The sequence below is a fragment of the Protobothrops mucrosquamatus genome, unplaced genomic scaffold (assembly GCF_001527695.2).
Source record: "Protobothrops mucrosquamatus isolate PMUCROS unplaced genomic scaffold, P.Mucros_1.0 scaffold_107, whole genome shotgun sequence".
NCBI lineage: Eukaryota > Metazoa > Chordata > Lepidosauria > Squamata > Viperidae > Protobothrops > Protobothrops mucrosquamatus.
Genome location: NW_015386183.1, coordinates 422,539 through 443,128, shown reverse-complemented (window position 1 = coordinate 443,128; position 20,590 = coordinate 422,539). Strand labels below are relative to the sequence as shown.

General features: G+C 35.4%; 1 protein-coding gene across 1 annotated transcript; it reads right to left on the bottom strand.

The window, feature by feature from the left end:
• Positions 1-1,934: 1,934 nt before the first annotated feature.
• DPT (dermatopontin) lies at positions 1,935-16,140 on the bottom strand. The gene is made up of 4 exons (XM_015816012.1): positions 15,771-16,140; positions 10,934-11,059; positions 4,613-4,720; positions 1,935-3,231 (listed from the first exon to the last, which is right to left on the bottom strand). The coding sequence occupies exons 1-4, from the start codon at positions 16,067-16,069 to the stop codon at positions 3,165-3,167; spliced, it is 600 nt and encodes a 199-aa protein (XP_015671498.1). The 5' UTR covers positions 16,070-16,140; the 3' UTR covers positions 1,935-3,164.
• Positions 16,141-20,590: the final 4,450 nt, after the last annotated feature.

Here is a 20,590-nt window from a genome sequence, read left to right as displayed (position 1 = left end):
TGTAACCCCTTAATTCAGGGTAGAGTCGAGGCAACTGGATGGAGCTGAGCATTTACAGGCTGGATGCCTTCCTGATGCCAAACAGAATTTGCAGCAGATTTTTTTTCTTTGCACCCTAGGAGAGAAACATCTGCTACTACCTAGGATTGAAGTCTCAACCTTCTGAGTGGGAGCCATGTGTCTTCACCACTAGGTCACCGCACCACTCAGTGAATCACTTACAAAATGGTTGCTTAAAAGTTTCAGAATATATCCATGGTGAAACCTGTGTCACAGTAATACAGCTGATACTATTTCAGCTAAGGATGATTTTAAGACTGATTCATTTAAGAGATGGTGATCAGATGAAGTCAACATCATGAAGAACCAGCAAAAAAAACCCAAAACGTTGCTAGGGATATGTGTGCCATATTTAGATGCAAATGAGTTCTGAATCACTCTCTCTTTCACCCACCAGTATTAAATGTTTGCACGCACACAGTTTCAAAATGGATTGAAAAAAATCCTAAGAAGAATTAGTAGGACCGGCATCTCTGTTGAATATGTTTTATGTTGAGAAATTCCCAAGCTCAACCTCTGCCATTTCTAGTCAAAAAAAATTCCAGACGATCAGAAAAAGTCTTATCTAATTTCTTGCATAGCAATGATTACAGAAGCCAAAATTAAGCTCATATGTGAGATACCTTTNATGGATTGAAAAAAATCCTAAGAAGAATTAGTAGGACCGGCATCTCTGTTGAATATGTTTTATGTTGAGAAATTCCCAAGCTCAACCTCTGCCATTTCTAGTCAAAAAAAATTCCAGACGATCAGAAAAAGTCTTATCTAATTTCTTGCATAGCAATGATTACAGAAGCCAAAATTAAGCTCATATGTGAGATACCTTTCCAGGAAATGATAATAAAGCTATTATTTCTGTAAGTATACAATATATGAGTATTCTGTTCTTTCAGAGAAACGTGGCCTAGGAAATATTTTTTCTTAGTGGTAATTTCTCTGGCAAATTCCAGAATTGCAGCTTTTGTAGAGAAATACTAGAAGGCTTTCTGAACATTCCTAGCATTTTCCAGCTAAGGACAATTCTGATAAAGATTAGATCATAGCACTATTGTAGGGAAACTTGGCTCAAGACAGTATCCTTTCTTGTTTCATAAGTATATCTTAAATCAAGGGGTGTGTGTGTGTGTGTGTGTGTGTGTGCGTATGCACGTCTGTGCAATATACAATATTGCAAAGATCATAAACTCTTTCCATATAGGTTACCCATTCCTGTATATAATTAATACACCATTAATATTCACTCTTCTGCTTACTTCCAAGAAATTGTTCTTGTGATTTACAATATCACGTTCCTCACAAAAGATTCTACTTCAGAGGAAATTCTGGAGTTTTACTGGTTCAGCCAAGTTAATCTTGATTCCTCAGGAGAGACATTACTAAAGCTGCCTTCTGAAATGCAAAGATTTTCAGGAAGGGAACCAGATCCCAATTATGAAAGTTTTCTTTCTCTTGTTTTTAGATAAAAATTGAAGCATAGTGTTTAAGTGTTAATGGGAGTGTGCTCTTTAGGCTGCATTAATTAATGGATGGGTTGATCCATTAACAATGCAAAATGATGCCCTTTCCTGAGTATCTATTCATTCTTGCTAGATACAAGGTATTTCACTTTAATTCTTTCTTGAATAGATGGAATTCACTTCAAATGCAATTTGTACAACTTATTCATATTTTAAAATTTTCCTAATCCTTCTCAAAGGCATGCTGATTACAATTTTAATACTTTCATAATGAGTGAGACCAAATCCATAAACAATCATTTGTATCTATTGTTTTTGAATATAGTAGAACTTTGCTAATTTATGTTAAGCAATTAGTAACAGAATCTCTACAGCTAATTTGTTCGCAATTATTAAATGCACAAACAATTGTTGAAAGCTGTTTAAAAGCTACTGAATTGCCATATAATTTTATTTATTTTATTCATTTAATTGTAAATAATTCATAATATACTTGAATAATAGATACAGGTATTTAGAATAAATTGCACAGCATTTGTTTATATTTGATTCTTAAGTAACTCCCTCAGTGACTGCCTTCATAATTAAGCCTTAAACAATGTTCAACAAAATTATATTCACATTTGAGCTACAAAGCAAAAGCCACTGGAATATAATCGGTTTTTGTACAGAGCTGCACAATTGCCATTGCTCTTTTCCATGGGGCTTCAGTATTCTAGAATTTATTATGGTCTCTAATTACAAGGGAAGCAACACGGATGTATAACAGTTAACAAAAATAATCTGATACCATTCAACATGGAGATATTATGGTCCTCAGAATGTATTTTAATCTATTTCACTTGAAGTGTAAACAGTCAAACAATTAAAAATGTAGATGAACAATCTTTAAAAATGACTGCTACCAACCAACCTTGCTATTATCATGGATATAATATAATAATGATATGATTTGCAAAGGTGATTTTTTTTTTTTTGCTAATCTCAGCAGTGTGAACAGATATGAAGAAAGCTCAAGTTAGCTCTTTTGTAAGTACCGTAAGTGGATGCAGTGGATATAAAGTTGCTATGCAAAACCAAGCTGTATTTGTACAGAGTAGCTAAATAACAAAGGAAGTAACTTTATCCAGGTTTAAACAAGGTCTAACCATTTAAAAAAATCAGGAAAATGATCTGCAGTTTTCTCAAAGATTGCTCTCTGCCCAGCAACTACTCATATGCCCAGGTCATAATAGTGATATATGTGAGAATTGACACCAATATAAGGGTAAAAGTTCTACTATTATGGGAAGAGAGACTTGCCATGCATACTCCCAAATTAACATTAATTCTGCAGGTGCAACTGACTAGGCAGGTAATGGACTGGAAAGCAATGGAAATTCAAGTATTATGTGCGCAGGCTCTGCAGAGGTTGTGAAAATGGAGGCAGAAATTCTATTCTCTAATTAAGAGCTCTATGAATTCCCCTGCAGAAAGTAAAGAAATAACTCAATATCGTACTTACCAGCCTTTTTTGAATACAAGAGTCAAACCTCTATAAGAGATTGATGCGTTTATTACTGATTTGACTTTCCTGTCTTTTTTCCCTTTCACCCTTTTATTATATTTCCTACCCAAACTCCAAAGTGTAGCATATATTCAGAATTTTTAAGCATTTTGAAATTGACAATCAAAATTTGTCATCCTGCAGACAATAAATTTCCACTGACGATCTCTGCAAAGGAAGAGAAATAAAAATAAGGTTTAATACACTGTAAATAAGAAGACAATACCAAATATATTAAGATTATGAATTAAATTTATTTACAGTAATTTTTTGTGAATTATGGTTTTTCTAGTGAAAGAAAAACAACTAGCAAGGTCTCTAGCATGATTCTGAAATACTTGGGCCTTGAGCCTAAACAAAATTGGAAATTTGATTTAAAATGGCTATTAATGATACTTCATAGAATTTTTCCAAATGTAATTTCATCCAGGAGCAATGCTGCTTGTAATCAAACTAAAGCAAAATATGTTGCATTGAAAAAGGGGGAGAAATACATTTTCCATTATTAAAAATGAGCATATTTTATGGCTATATTCTTTCAGCTCAGATGTAATGATTAAGTGGGAGCAGTTTGGTGCAATGGTTAAAACCACCAGGCTACAACCTGGGAAAGTATGAATCCCACTTTAGGCACAGAATCAGCTAGTTGACTTTAGACCAGTCACTTTCTCTCAGCCCCAGGAAAGAGGCAATGGCAAGCCATTTCAGATTTTTTTCCCCAACACAACTGCAGGGACTTATTCAGGCAGTTGCCAGATGCTAATCATCACTTGAAGATACACCCCCCAAAAGAAAGTTTTATAACAGTATTGATTATCCATTGATTTGAATTGCTTTTTATTTCAAGAATGTTCAAACTACTCTGAAAGCAAATGTACAATTTGCTTGGTATTGCTTCCTTTTGCTCTCAGTTGTAAAGAATGGTCAAGAACTGGCCCCATCATATATTGATTCTTTTATTATAATGTTAATTCACTAAATAAACAAGGTTATCCTCTCTAAACGTTTACAGCACAATATCAGGAATTCAGTTGCAGTTTCTTCAAACTATTACTTTAAATTGCTTCAGTTGTTAAAGAATCTTCCTTTAATTCTGTAAAAAGTGCCAAAACCACTTCAGCCAAATAAGTACAGAACTATAATTCTATATTCTAAAAATATTGAAATTAATAACTTGAATTACTCTACAATATCAGTATCAGAATTTAATATATAATAAAGTCTCCTTTTCCTATTAATGTCTAGGGCTAAGCTCTTTCTACACTTAAGGTATTTGTTTTGGAATTGCCATTACTGGAGGGATGTCTATTAAGATAATATTGGGGTGGTGGTGGTAAAAAAGGTTGATATCTGTCTGGCTGTTAGCTAATTGTTAACTGCTAAAGGTCAATTGTCCTTCTGCCTCTCAGAAAAGTCATCATGCTTTTCATTATATCCATTGCTCCCATCACATCTAGGCAATTATTTCATCTTTGGGTTTTTTTCTTTAATATTTCATGCTTAGTGTTAAGGGAAAGATTCAGCTTTCAACAGCATTTTTGAACCTGACCTTTCTACACCAGAGAAAGTTGTAGTTGCTCCGCGGATATAATGATCATAGGCGTACAACATCATGTCCATATCTTCTCCATAGTGCTCTGGATGTTCTGATGTCATCCTTATAAATCAGGAAAAAGAAAACAACAATCATTTCTGCAGTTTGTACAGGAATAATAGCCCATTGCAAAACCCAATGATTGATACTTGAGACTCAATTCAGATTGTTGAACACATGTTTGATAAATCTCAGAAGACCTGAAAAACAATTATTGTAAGTAATTACAATTATTGTAAGTAGGAGTAGAGTGTTCTTTCTTTCTTTTTTCAAAGAAGTTTCAATCTTATTTAAAAAAAATTAATTACAGAATGTGACTATCCTTGGTCAGAATATTAATACTTTTTAAAAGCATGAAATAATGCTTCCCCAAAGACAAGTCAGTAGATCCTAGGAATCCGTTCTTCTCCTATTGATACCAATTCCTGTGGATCTGGGAATGGAGACAGAAAAAAAAAACTATGAGTTTTATCAGTTTAATTTTCTATTATGTGTCTTAAAATGTGATAGGATCCAAGTTAGTCACTGGGACCAGAGGTTTAATCTTCCAAGCATTAAAACTCATGCTCCCATTCTCAGGGAACTTCTCTCTCTTTTCAGAATGTAAAAATGTGACCTTTAATCATAAAATGTGATCTTTAAAGTGGTATTTTAAGGTCACTAGTCATAGCTAGCCAAAGGAATGAGTTTTGCATTAAAACTAGAATAAGGAGTTTTAAGTCTTTGGTGAATGCAACAATATATATACTATACTATCCAAAGTCAACATATGAATACAATGCCCATCTTGATCGTGGACAAAATTCATCTGTCAATCCACTTATAGGCTTGTCCTTTTCCCCTTATACTGTATATGAGTCAGACCTTGGAACGAGTTGGGCCAGAGGCAGTTGTTTTCAGAGAAATTGGCTTTCAATCCAAATAGGTCAGAAATGTATGCAAGTCGAGAGCAAAGTATTGTAGATTCTGTTCCAGAAAGGCTGATGACTTCAGAATGACCAGGAGTACCTAATCCAAATCAAGCATGGTTTAAAATTTAAAGGAATAGGGAGAATCAGAGGCTAGATTTATAGACCAAAATTGACATGGGTTTACTAATGGTAGTTAAATACTCAAATGTTTAGTAATTCTTGATTCCTATTTCTATGGCATTCAAGGTGATCAATATGTTTCTGATTTAACAATTAAAATACAATTGGGATTGTATAGATTATCTATTTCCACATTTATTAGCATGCTTGGATACTACAGGAAAAACAGAGTTAATCAACATTTGCTTTTCAGAAACAATAGTGGAGGACAGAGAACTGTCAGCCAATCAGTGCTTCTAGAGAGAAATGAATGCCTCAGTACATCCCCTCAGTTTCTCCATCAGAAAGAAAGCTAAAGACTGTAGTACAGAAAACTGGACTAAACAAAATGGTAAGCATATAGTCACATCTTGATTTGTTCTGAGTGGTAGAATGGTGTTCAGTTTATTCAATAATGAAATTGAATTTCCATCTGGGAGAGGTTACTATTATCCAAAGATGTGATGGGGAGATATAATAAATACAGTATCTCTATTTATTTCATGAATAGACAATGATGCCTACCAGGATGTTTATCTTATCTGACTTTAATTTTTTAATAATGAAATTGGAAATATCCACATTGTATCATTTTTTAACATATCTTCATTTTGGGGACTGCTTCATCTACATTCTTAGAAAATGATAACTGTGGGTAGATAGCAATAGCACAGTCAATAACACAGACTTATATACCGCTTCATAGTGCTTTACAGCACTCTCTAAGCAGTTCACAGAGTCAGAATATTGCCCCCAACAATATGGGTCCTCATTTTACCGACCTTGGAAGGACAGAAGGCCGAATCAACCTTGAATCAGTCAGGATCAAATTCCTGGCAGTGATCAGAGTCAGCCTGCAATACTGCATTCTAACCACTGTGCCACCCCAGCTCCTTACATTTGATACAGTCATGTAATGTGTTTACTTACATTTGATACAGTCATGTAATGTGTTTACTTGTTGAGAAGTAAAAAAATAAGGGGTAGAGGAGTTATAGCAAAATACTCAGTGATGGGATTCAGCCGGTTCGCACCGGTTTGGCAGAACCAATAGCTAAATTTTGCTGCATTCAGAGAACCTCCCAGGCTAGAATGGCCCACTGGAAGTGTGTGGATGCCACTTCCAGAACTCCATTCTAAGCCTCGGAGGCAGCCTCCCAGGCCTAGAACAGCCCACTGGAAGTGCGTGGATGCCACTTCTGGAAGTCCATTCTAGGCCTCGGAGGCCCCGGCCTGCATCCAAACAGAGAACCAGTTGTTTAGGTATTTGAATTCCACCACTGAAAATACTTATAAGTTAGAGGAGTCAGCAGGGTATAATATTACCAGCTTGCGTGCAGATTAGTGGTCAATTTTTGGCCAGCCACAGTTCCCATGGCATATCTGTTGTAAAAAATCCACAAAATTCCACCATATACCAATCACCCCAGAGAGTTGCATATCTTTATACTGTTCAATAAGATGACATAGGAAAAAAATTGTACATTGTGGTACATTGCCCAAAGTGTTAACCAACAGAAATGAAGAATGTGAAGTTTCATTTTGTTAACACAGGGCAGTGGCGTCTATCTGTCCATGTCTCCCTAACAATTACAGAGAATAAAATTACTCTATATTTCTCCATAATTAAGCATATAGGCACCAACTTTGTAGGGTAAGTTTACTTTTTCATAAACCCAGCATATGTGATTTAATTACTGTTTTTTCATCTGCTTTTTTTTTTTCAAAAGAACATTCAATGTATTGTCTAAGTATTATAACAGAATAGCATTTCTGGGGGGAAAAATATTTTAAAAAGCACCAAACAATGAACTCTGAAATTCTGGAACTATTTACAATTCAGACTGATTATACTATGTCAGGCATTTTCAGCTTGCCTATGTAATGCACATGGAAGCAATAAAATCTGGGAAAACGTTTGTTCCTTATTTGATTAAAATTGCACACTGCTCCCGTCACCTTATCCAGGTCTCCAGATAGTCAATTGAAGGGTCTCCATATAGCAGAGTTCTGTGCAGCATAAATGCTGCTTTATAGTGGCTTGTTCTTTGTCAAGGCAGACTCAGGCATGTGATAGAGGGAATACAGCTTGTGAACACATTTTTACCTTCTCACCATTTGACATAGACCATTATTTCAAATTGCATCCACTGACACACTAAGTGCAATCCTGAACTAAGTTTTTACACCCTTCTAACAAAGAAGAGATGAGAATCTGAATCTGCAACTGACATAATAATTTGCCTGAAGGAACCCTGAAGCTGAATTTGAGAGGAACAGAAACAAAGGTAATACTGTAGTGACAATTAGTATCACCTTTCAGCAGCTCCTCCTGCTTTTTTCAAAATCTGCCCATTTTGTTTGGTGACATGCCACCATGTCCCATTCTTGCTTAGTTTTCTGAGGTTTTCTGAGGTTGCAGAGGCTGCACAAGAATGGGGTATGGTCCCATGAGGCCTCTGGAGCCTCCAAAAATCACCTGAGAACAAGGTGTGCTTTCCCACTCATTTTAGAAGCTGCAAGACCACACAAGAGAATTCTCCAGAGTTTTCAGGCCTCATACAACCTAGAGCTGCCTCCAATAGGATTTTTTTTTCTGAGGGACAAAGACAAATTGCAAAATATTTCCAATTATGTATGTTACATATTGTTTCTCTTGTGTCTGGGGAAGGAAGAAGGTGGTGTGACACACCAGCAGAATCAGGTTAGGCATTTTTGACACACTGAGCCCAAAAAGGTTTGGCATCACTGAGCTAGATAGTCCTGAATATGCATCCTGGCACAGGTCTTCTAAAAGGAGCTATACCGTGTTTAAAATGTGATTAGCACCAAAGAACTGAAACACCTGTTTCATATTAAGCACAGATCTTTATGGCAGGCTTCAGCAATAATATTAACAAACTACTTTTCATAATGCACAATTGTTACCTTAAATGAAGATAAGATATATCAGCTGACCCTTGAAGAATGTTCAGAGGTTTAGTTTGTTTCAACATTCCTTGATCTTCCAGCTCTAGGCTTATTTTTATTCAAATTCATATGTGCTACAGCTTCATGAACATTAACAGATGGTTAGATAAAGGCTTCAGATCAACTACTGCCTGAGTTTACCATTGACACTTCATGTATGATTTAAGGGCACTTCTTCACTGTCTTAACTGCTCCAGTCCTCTGATGATGCCAGATGGATTCTAAGTTCCTGTAAGAACATTCTGTCCAGATTGGGATGCTTTAGTATGGTTGCCAGGTGTTCAGTTTGGATTGCCAGCAATCATTGCCCCCATTGGGCAATTCACCTGCTGCTGCAGTTTCCTAATTTTCCATACCAGGAAAGTGATTGCCCATCTCTTTCCTTTCTGAAAAGTATGCTTCTTCCAAATTAAAAGCATAAAACGCACACACAATAAACTTTCTTGCATTTGTCAGCTGTGGCTTCCTAATCTATGCTACAGCTATTGTTGCAGAAATGTCACAGCAATGCAGTGCTTATAACCAGTGCTTTTTTTCTAAAAAAAAAAAAAAGGTGCCGGAACTCACACACGTCATACAACCCGCCTTGCCTACCCTACAAGGTTCCATCCAAAAAAGGTGCCGGAACTCCGTTCTAGGCGTTCTATGAGAAAAAAAGCCCTGATTATAACATTTATGAAATATGCAGAATGCTGCTGGTTTGGAGTATGGTTGAAACATGTTTGTAATCAATATTTTTTTTCCTGAGTTCCTACATTATTGCTTGTTTCACACAGTGAGAAAGAAATGTTTTACCCTAGCTCCTGAATGGCTGAAACCATTAAGTACCAAAAGCTGTTTTACCGCATTTGCTGTCTTTAAAAGATTGGGGGGGGGGGGAGGAAAGTCCAGTTTTTAACAGTGTAACTGAATAAATAGTTATGTTTGTCTAAGTAACTTGAGTCGGTTTTGTTCAGTTAGTTTACAGACACATTTGTCAATGTTCCTCTTAACAGGACAGATAAAATTTGGATCATAGATTCTCTTTACTGCAGCTGCATTAACAATCTGCGAATTTGTGATGTTGAGTGATTTGTTGCAGGTTTCAGAAAGCAGTGACTAATTGGCAGAGTTGTCTATGTATAATTATTATAGAATACTCTCTCCTCAATTCACTGGAACTTATTTCTGAGTAGACATATCTACCTACAAAGGAGCAACCTCTCCCCCTAACATCAAAAGTAATGTAGTAGCAAATAAATACTTTCATTTACCTGGGATAACTAGAATGATCTTTAACAGATAATGAAATAAAGGAGATTTTTGAAATAAAAGAGATTTTTGTAATAATGAATGATCTCAATCACCTTTATAATAAAATGGATAAATGTACTCTATGATCCAGAAAGAGAGATTACATTTTTGGGTTCCACAAATTATTTGTGTAAAATTATAAGATCTGTCATTCATCTTTGCTTATAAAAATCCAATTCATATTGGTACAGGTTTTAAAATATTTTCCTTTAAATCCAAATAGGTTATTAAGAATATCTGCATAAACAGACGGATTGGTTTGGAAGGACTAGGGTGCAGATAGCAATAGCAATAGCACTTAGACTTGTATACCATTTCACAGTGCTTTACAGCCCTCTCTAAGCAGTTTACAGAGTCAGCATATTGCCCCCAACAATCTGGGTCCTCATCACCTTGTCCTTACTCTAGGGCAAAAGGTAGTTTGAACAGATGCTTTTACAAATATTTTATTTTTCTGTCTTATAGGAAAGATAAGTGTAGATTTTTCCATGCAACATTCAAGTGCTCAGCTAATAAAAAGATTCTCCAAGGATTGGTAGCAAGATAAAAACACATATAAAATCCAACTATAAAATTATTAATAATTTTTGACTTGGTAATTTACTATATACACATAAATTCTATTTACAGCTCATTGTTTCCAAACGGTTCAAGTAAGTTAACATTTCATCACATATAATAAATCAAGTTTATCTCTTCTTTGGTTGGTTTCATAGTAATCATATCAATGGCAAAATAATAAAAAATAATGTATTGATTTGAGTACATTCTGTGGAATTGCCCATCTCTGCCAATTTCTCCCTCCTTTTGTGTTTTTGCCATTTTGTCTGCTGAAGATGTAATGACTTGGACAATCATTTTCCAGAGCTATTTTCTGATCTTGAATTGTAATAATAAAGATACTGCCTTAATATGGATAGACAGTTCAGTTTTGTGAACTCACCAACATGAATATGGACATCTCCGGCTGTAGCGGCAACAATAAAACTGCCACTCTCGATCAAGCACAGATGGAAAATATTGGCTCTGGAATCCTGCCACTAGGCCGTTATTTGAACATGTTTGATACCTGGGGGGGGGGGGAGAGGAAAAAAAAATAACTTTGTAAAACACATAAACATTAGTAAAATAAAAATCATAATTAGAAGCCCGGACTTGCAGATTATTAGAAACCAGTGACAACTGACCAGCATCATGATGAGAATTACTAATGACCAGATTTTTATAAATAACTTTTTCTCTTAAAGAAACATAAGAAAGGAGACAAAATTGTGAAGCTATTGAAGCTATCCATCATATAGGTTTCTTTCTATTTAAATTATAGCATTTGTTTGTTTGTTTTTAAATTACATTTGAGCTACAAATTACTATATGTGTTTCTTTTTGTTTTGGGAAAATGGAAGTGGCCACCCTAAAGCCAGTATAAAGCAGATTCTTCCTGCTCCCTTGCTCCATTTCATTTTTAATAAGTCTACTAAGTCAAATGTCTAACCATGTGAAACATTTCCTCATATTGCCATTTTTCTTTCCTGAAAAGCTATAGCCTCTTTTGTTTTTGGGGAAATAGAAGCCAAACCATCTTCTTCTTTCATTTTTTAAAAAATGCAATGCATGAAAATCTTGGCTTCATCCTCTGCACTGTTTGATTTGGAAGAAGAAAAATATACTGCTCAAAAAAATAAAGGGAACATTTTACCATGGAACTGAAGGGGTTTGCGTTCCCTTTATTTTTGTGAGCAGTATAGATATGCAGTATAGATATCTGCATATTCTCTGGGCACATAAAACCTCTATTTTCACTCTCCAATCCCTTGGAATCATTTTGAAATGGCTTGGGGTTATTCTCACCACAACTATATTTCAGATGTAGAGAACTCAGCAGGAATCAATCAGCATTCCTCACCATTAGGCAATAAGGAGTGCAGAAATCAACATTTGCCACACTGGTTTATTGTTCTTGTCGTACTTTTTTTCTCCTTAACAGTTAAAAACAACCAGGACTGCTTGGAAGATAAGCAGTAAAGCCGTCTTTAAAACCACATTGATTTAAGAAAATCACTGTGAAGATATTATAGTGCTGTGGTAGCTAATTTTGCCATGTGAAAGAGGAGACGAAGCCAAGGTAAGATGGAAATTCCCACCAAAAAGAAAACGTCCTATCACCAAATCCAATGTTTTTGACAAAATAAAAACAGAAATTTTTTCTTTTTATTATTTCCCTCTGATTATCTCCAGTAATGAGAAAGGGACTGTAGAACATAGACTTTCTATTCTGAAAGCTCCAGCTTCAGTCCTTGAAATTGCCAAGAAGTCAGGAAGAATCCCCCCCTGAAATCCTAAACAACTGTTGCCCTTCAAGGCTGATATGTTGGAATTGATGGATTAAAGATCTGACTCAGAGTAAGGCAGTTTCTATGATTTTTAAAAACAAAATTAAAGGTGACACAATAGAAATACTTGTGCTCCACTATCCTATCTAATTAAGCAGATTTGCAGGGCAAAAATAAAGTTCTCTGCTGTGACTCAACCATAGGGAAAAGGATGATATAATGGAGACAGAACAGGCCTCTGAAATCATCAATCCCTTATTAACCATTGGAAGTCCTGGGCACTTTCTTAGCTTACAAGGTTTTTGTGAGGATAAATTGTTCAAAATATCCCTTGTTTAGGAATAAACCTCTTTGTTTCCTAACCATAATGATACAAGTAAATATTTACTGCATATATTTAATTGTATCTTTTTTTCACTTTAAATAACACTCATCTAGATCTTCCTTCATCAAAGAATCTGTCAATCCCATTTCTCAGCAGCCTTGGCATCAAATCTATGTAAGTTTCAATAAACAAAGCCCAAAGACATATGCAAACATAAATACTATTGTTTTTATAGTAATTATATTAAGAATTATAATTATAATTACACCATAAAAACACAACAAAAAAGGCTAAAAGAATTTTTTATTTCTCTTTTTTTACTCTTTCTTTTCTGCATTTTCTGCAATAATAATAATAATAATAATAATGATAATGATAAAGTTGGAAGGGATCTTGGAGGTCATCTAGTCCAACCCCCTGCTCAGGCAGGAAACCCTATACCATTTCGGACAAATGGCTGTCCAGTTTCTTCTTTAAAACTTCCAGTGTTGGCGCATTCACCTCTTCTGGAGGCAAGTTGTTCCACTGGTTAATTGTTCTAACTCTCAGGAAGTTTCTCCTTACTTCCAGGTTGCTTCTCTCTTTGGTTAGTTTCCACCCATTGCTTCTTGTCCTGCCTTCTGGCGCTTTGGAAAATAGCTTGACTCCCTCTTCTTTGTGGCAGCCCCTGAGATATTGGAACACTGCTATCATGTCCCCCCTCGTCCTTCTCTTCATTAAACTAGACATACCCAATTCCAGCAACCGTTCCTTATATGTTTTAGCCTCCAGTCCCCTAATCATCTTTGTTGCTCTTCTCTGTACTCTTTATAGAGTCTCAACAATCATAAATACTATTGTTAAGATGTGAAAATATTTTGTATTTAGATACTGCAATGTCTTCATTTAGCCTAAAATGCTAAGCGAAGATGAGATTGTTTCTTATTATGGCATTTTACATTTCAGTATTTTGATAATCGGAAATGTAAAAATGTCTGGCTAAACAGGATTCCACACAAGCAGCTTCCTCATGTAATTCTGGCAAGACTGTAATAAGCGACTTAACTTTGGGATTCTGAGGTAGGTGGGAAAGATGGACTACAAGACTATGAGGCATGGTGTTCTTTGCCAAAGTGAACTAGCACTTCCTTGGTCTGATAAATACTTGGCGTGATAACACGATTTTCAGGTTTCACTATGATAAATGACAGATTGTTATAGAAGTCAAACAATCAGGGGAATTAGTGAGTGCAACAGAGGTAGAAAACTAGAAGTCCATTCTGGTCTTTGTATTTCCAAAGTGGGTCTAATTAGAAGCCCAAATGTTGATGTTTCTAAGAATTCTTAAGGACTAAAATGGTTTAATAGCCTCTAAATTCTGTCCCCTGCCCCAAATAAAACAGGTAAAAAAAAATATGCTGTTGCAGAGACAACATGAGCTGTCCTCTTTGCGTAATTCCATAGTAGAGGCTAGCTGTTTGTTTTTTTCTTTGTTGCAATTCCTTTTTTACACTAGCACTCTATGCAAGACAGTTAGCACTTAAAGCTATGGATTGCATTTCAGTTGGCTGAAAAGCTTGAGAGGAGTATCCCACATCAGTTCTTGGGGTGGTATCCCATATTATACTGGTAAGGAAGAGTCTAGGCAGGACATTCTCCTTTCCCTTGAAGCCCTCTGTATGCTGTCAAATTTACTCTAACGGAAGGATATATTTGCTTCAGTAGCACTAAGGTAGCCACAACTTTCCCAAATTTCATTCCTTTGGGAGTAAGGGATCCCAGATTTTGGACACATTCTGTAGTCCATTTGAGGTACCTTGCTTCAAAGACTGTTGTCTATGTTTCACCCAGTTAAAGGTCATGACAATGAGCATTTTACTAGTATATAAATTTAAAATGCCATATCAGATAAATGGATTAAGTGCTTTGCAAGAAATCAGGAAATCTTGAGCTTTACCACAAGGTAATCTGGGTGATTCTGGGCCAGTCACTCTCTTTCTCAGCCCAATCTACCTCACAGGATTGCTGTGATGGGGAGATAGGAGGAGAGAGCATTGCATACATTGGCTTGAATTATACAAAACAAAGTCAGGATATTAACCAAATAAACATATAAATAATTAGATAATTCCATTATGCAAGAACAGCAGTTTTCACTCAAAGCTTCTTTTTACAACAGACAGATGATTCTTGCAATGTTCTCTTAAATATTTTGCACATTAATAATAGAATTCAAGTCCAAGTCCTTGGGATCTGAACCTTGCAAATATATACATTTTTAAAATTTAATTTCTTTTTGTCTTTAAAAAATAAAGAAAAAATGATGATGCTGGGGAATAATAGAGGTATTTAATAGTGACACATACATGTTTAATTAAACAGACATCTTTGTTCATAAGATTTTCTTGGCATCTGTATACTTAAAATCTAAGACTGAAGTTTATTAACTGTCAACTAAATAACTGAATATTTCTTATCCTGTGATGTCAAAACAAGACATGAACCAGATCTGTTTACTACCACTATCTCCATGTTGTGAAATTTGGTTTGTCATGGGCCAGTCCTTAAAATGCCTGAAGAACAATAATTGTTGCAGACAGTTAACTGTGATATAATTAAAGCTATAATTGCTTATATATATTTACATAGATTTATTTTTATTCTGCCATAATGTTTTCATTTGGCTATTTTTTTAAACGTTTTGCAAGTACTACTGGTGCTTCAAGAAATTTGTTTGACTGGAGCCAATAATGGAACAAAACAAGGGAATAACTTACGTGACAAGCATTTGTTTTCTTCTCCCCACAAAAAAAATAACAAAAATAATTCAAATTTCTTAGAAAGATGAAAACTTTTACCCAGATCAAACTTTTAGGATAAATTCAATAAATTAAGGAACTAACAATTAATTATTTAATTAGAAATTAATGCAATAAATGTACTCCATTTACCTCATAAGATAAAGAAAATATTACAACTGCTTCATAGAAAGGAATAGTGGCATCACCATTATAGTACACAAAACGATGATACTAACTTAACAAGTTATTATGGTGTTAACATGCAGTTTTGTATCCATCGTCTGAAACATTGCATCAGCCTAACCACGCATGACAAGGAGTCTAAGTTTAAACTTGGTTTCCTACCATTGCAGTCCAGCTCTGTTGATCTCTTCCCACCAACATTCAGTAGGCTCTCCAAGTGTATCTGGGGTGGGCATGCAGGCATAATTCCACAATCTGTCAGATCCTTCCTTCTTGCTGAACATGCTCCTCACTGCTACAATCACTTGCCCATGAGGGCACTGGAAGTTGAAACCCTGCCGGTACACATTAACCCAGTCATCATTAGTCCCATAGTTATCATAGGAATGGTAAAAGTTCTCATATTGGCCCCATGCCACTGTGAATAGAGGCAGCAACATGCAGAGAAGAACAAGGTCCATGTTACTTGAGCTTCTGGCTGCTAAACGCCTGAGTGGCGTGGTTGTGCTGATTTTTTTATAATCATCTCTAACATTTGGATTCCAGATGTGGAATAACTAGCTCCAAATGCTATGTGTCACTGTTTAGATAAGATGTCTGAGCAAAAGAACTGACTGCAGATACATTTAATTAGTTTTAAGGTGGAATTTTATAAGCACTCTATCCTTTCCATAATCAGGACTGGGATAATCTAGGGCTATAAATCATTTATAATCCCATATGTAAGGAAACTAATAACATATGTTTGTACAGTAGCTAAAGTGGGAGAAGAAAGAAGCCATTTCAGTTACTGTAAGTAGTGGAATGATGGAATTCTTGGAATCACAGGGAAATGTCAGGTTGCAATTTTTTGTGATGTGATGAAAGCTGTTTTGACACAGTCCCTGATTCTGTTATGTTTATATGAACTATTAAGCTGGACACATGGGCTCTGTAAGAATACTAACAATTTAGTGGGAAAGAATAAACAAGCAAACAATAAATAAATAAACAGGAATAATGGACTAAGTCCAGCTAATTTGCATGTACAGTTGGTAAATGCACTTTCTAGATCACAGGAGGATTTCAAGACATTCCTCATCGTCTGAAGAATATATATGTGGAACTCTGTATTTGGCTGAGTAGAGAACTAATGGATGGGAGGGCAGAAATATTATTTGATCTCACTCTCCAGCTCAAAGGGGACATCAAAGCATTGCCCCCTTCTATTTCTTTTACTCTACTATACCAATTCAAATGAAGTTTGAGTCATATTTATAGGTTATAATGGGGTTTTTTGTGTATGGTGCTCAAAGGCTGGAAATGACTAGATAAAATCTCATAAAAATATTATTGTGTTATTTAATTTTCCTCCCTGAGGTACTTAAATTTGTAATTGCTACTTTATCGGAATGATTTTAACTATATTAAACATATTTTTTGTGTGCTGAACTGACCTATATGATAAAGAAATGAAAAGTCCATCTATCATGGAAATTAAAGCATCTATTTCACACATATTTAAATAAATCCCTTAGCTTTAAAACTTCACAGAAATATAAGTAGGTATGGTAATTCTATGATCCACACTGTTTGTCATTTTGGGTTGTAGCTCTCATATGGGTCTGACAAAACCTTCAAAAATTACAGTAAGCACCATTGTTTGCCTGTTCCTAAAGAAGGAAAGATTTATGTAGTAGAATTCAAAATGAAGAGAAAATGACCACATTTTTCCAAATTTTCTGTCACTTTTTTGAATGAAGACTTATCAAATTGCTTTTTAAAAGCATGGTTTTGCTGGCTGAGAAATTTTGGGAACTGAAGTCCACATATCTTAAATCTTAAAGGTTGAGAAACATAGGTGAAGGCAATATATGGGACAACACCCACTATCCATGTCTCCACCTTCCAAATGTTCAGCAGAAAGAATGTCCAGAACGCTTGATGCATGTTCCATCTGATCTGAACAACTCTTCTTCTCCAAGTAGTCATTAAAGTTATTACATGAGCAAAACACAAACAAATCTACAGCCTGGGAAGTAAAATAATTTTGATTCACTTGTAAAGACAATGAATCAAAAGCACATTTTTGATATTCCAAATGTCTGTGGAAGAAATTTTTCCATGTCATATTCTAGTTTCATACATTGTCTGTACAAGGAGGAAATGCACTTCATTTATTTTTTATATTGACAGTTTCATATTATGCTTATCTGCCAATGTGTACTAGAATGATCTCTCTATAAAGAATGATGTAATTCACTGGAGGGAGAAATCCAAAGGCTCCAATTCCATATACAGGAGGCCCCTTGTGGAGGAAATTCCTTTCAGTTGGTGGAGATTTCTATCAAATATTATTGGACTGCTTATTCTCCATATAGCTCTTCAAGGTGTCTTTCCAGAATGGTTAGTGTGGATGTACTGTTCCAAATTATTATTTTTTCCCATATATGTACTTTAAAATCACTTTAAGATGTACCGTAAGTATATATGGACAGTCAATATTACGGGGGTTTTTCCCCCAACCTTTAACATCAGCAAAGACTTTAAAGAAAATAATTTAAAAAAATAGCAAAATTTCAGTCCTGGGAAATTGCATACTTCAAGCCTTTTAAATGTTTACAGAAACTTTATGTGAACACACAATTTCTACTGAATACTATACTTAATTAAATGATTACCAGGCTACAGCAGGTTTATTTTACATGCTGTCAGAGACATACAGTAAAATTAGAAAGAGTCTAGTAACATCTTTTCCAATTAACACATTTTATTAAAAAGCATACACTTTTAAGGTGTTACTAGACTCCTTATTTTTGATACCAGAGGTTAACACTTCTATAAAGTCTCAAGAATAGGCAGGTCCATGGAAGAAAGAAACAATACCTTAACTATGATCTCCTATAAGATGTCTACCATATTCAAAGAAACCAAGTTGATATAATTTAAATATAGAAAAACTATTCAGTCCACTTCAATAATGAAAGAAATGTATGAGCAAGTTGCAGAATGTCTTATTTTAGAGAAATAAGAAACCTGAGATTAATTAACATAGTTCTTAGGACTGGAGACACATATATTTTTAATTGTAATGTTGTGAATTTTGATACATCGTATTATTTCAATGCAAATTTCAATGCAGTGATGTTTATTTAATATGCTTGAAAATTATTGACATTCTATTATTTACAAAGCTTAAAAAATTGAAAATAAAAAGAGAAAAGTAAGAATTCTACCAGCATTAATTGCCATGAAAGATGGCTTGAAACCATGGAAACACCTGCACTAGTTCAAAAGGAGGAAAAAAATCTTTTGGAATATACCTGGCACATGTACTAGCATATCTTATGTATTTGTAATTGTAGATCTGGCAGTAGCTATATAATGTATGAACATGCATTACAATAACTCCATCATGTGATTGCTGCATAATTGTACCAATTGTACTGAAACAATCATACTGAAAAGAGTTCTCCCAAAAAACCTTTTCTTATAAAACCACTAATCATTTTTTCAGTCAGTTATCACCAAGAATACAATATGCATCTTGTTCCTAATTTATCCCTAATTTGGCTTTGGAGAATATAATGTACATTTTGAAAGACGGAATTGGTAGAATTGCTTTTCAACAATAATGCTATCAGGACAGACTCCAGATGCCAATTTATAACTATTTGCATGCACCCCTTCCCCCCCCCACACACAATTTAGCTAATATGATGGGTTATATGCCACCAAGAAAGCCTGCATTTTCATAGTATATGTACATCCTAAGTTATAGAGACAGCTACATGTATAGAAATGGTTCTGTACATAGCAATACACTATGGTTTACCACATTAGTGGATTAGTTTGGCCCTTATATGGCATATCTACTGTATTCCTCTTTTTAAATGTTCACAGAAATGAAGTCATTGCATACGCAACTATGTATACAGTGCAAAGATTCTGACAGTGTAGCATTCTGCTTGTGTGAAAATACTTGGACCTGATAAGACTAGTGCCATAAAAAACAGAATAGAAAAACAAGTCAAGATAGGAAAGAAAATGATAAGTGAGCACTTGTCCAGCTTAGACGAGTTCAAATCACCAGGACCAGATGGATTACACCCCAAGGTTCTCAAGGAACTGGCAGATGTGATCTCAGAACCACTGAACTATATTTTTCAAAGATCCTGGAGCACTGGGGAACTACCAGAGGACTGGAAAAGAGCTGATGTAGTTTCCATCTTCAAAAAAGGAAAAAAATGGATCCAGGAAATTACAGACCTATCAGCCTGACCTCAATATCTGGGAAGATTCTGGAAAAGATAATCAAACAACGAATCAGCAAACACCTAGAGGCAAACAAAGTTATTACTAAAGGCCAACATGGTTTTGTCAAAAACAGATCATGCCAGACAAATCTTATTGCATTCTTTGACCAAGTGAGAAAATTAGTGGATCAGAGGAATGCTGTGGATATAATTTACTTGGACTTCAGTAAGGCATTTGATAAAGTAGATCACAACCTACTACTTGATAAGATAGAAAAAAAGATAGACAGCATCACCACCAGATGGATTCGTAGCTGGCTGACCGGCCGTACTCAGAATGTGGTCCTCAATGGAACCGCATCTACATGGAGGGAAGTGTGTAGTGGGATGCCCCAGGGCTCTGTTCTGGGCCTAGTGCTCTTCAACATCTTCATCAATTATTTGGATGAGGGGATAGATGGGGAACTCATCAAATTTGCAGATGACACCAAGCTGGCAGGAATAGCCAACACTCCAGAAGATAGGCTTAAGATACAGGAGGACTTGGACAGACTTGAACATTGGGCGCTATCTAACAAAATGAAATTCAACGGTGAAAAAAAGTAAGGTTCTATATTTAGGCAAGAAAAACCAAATGTACAGGCATAGTATAGGGAGTACCTTGCTCAATAGTAGTAACTGTGAGAGGGATCTCAGAGTCCTAGTGGACAATACAGTGCTAGGCTGCATTAACAGAGGGATGGGATC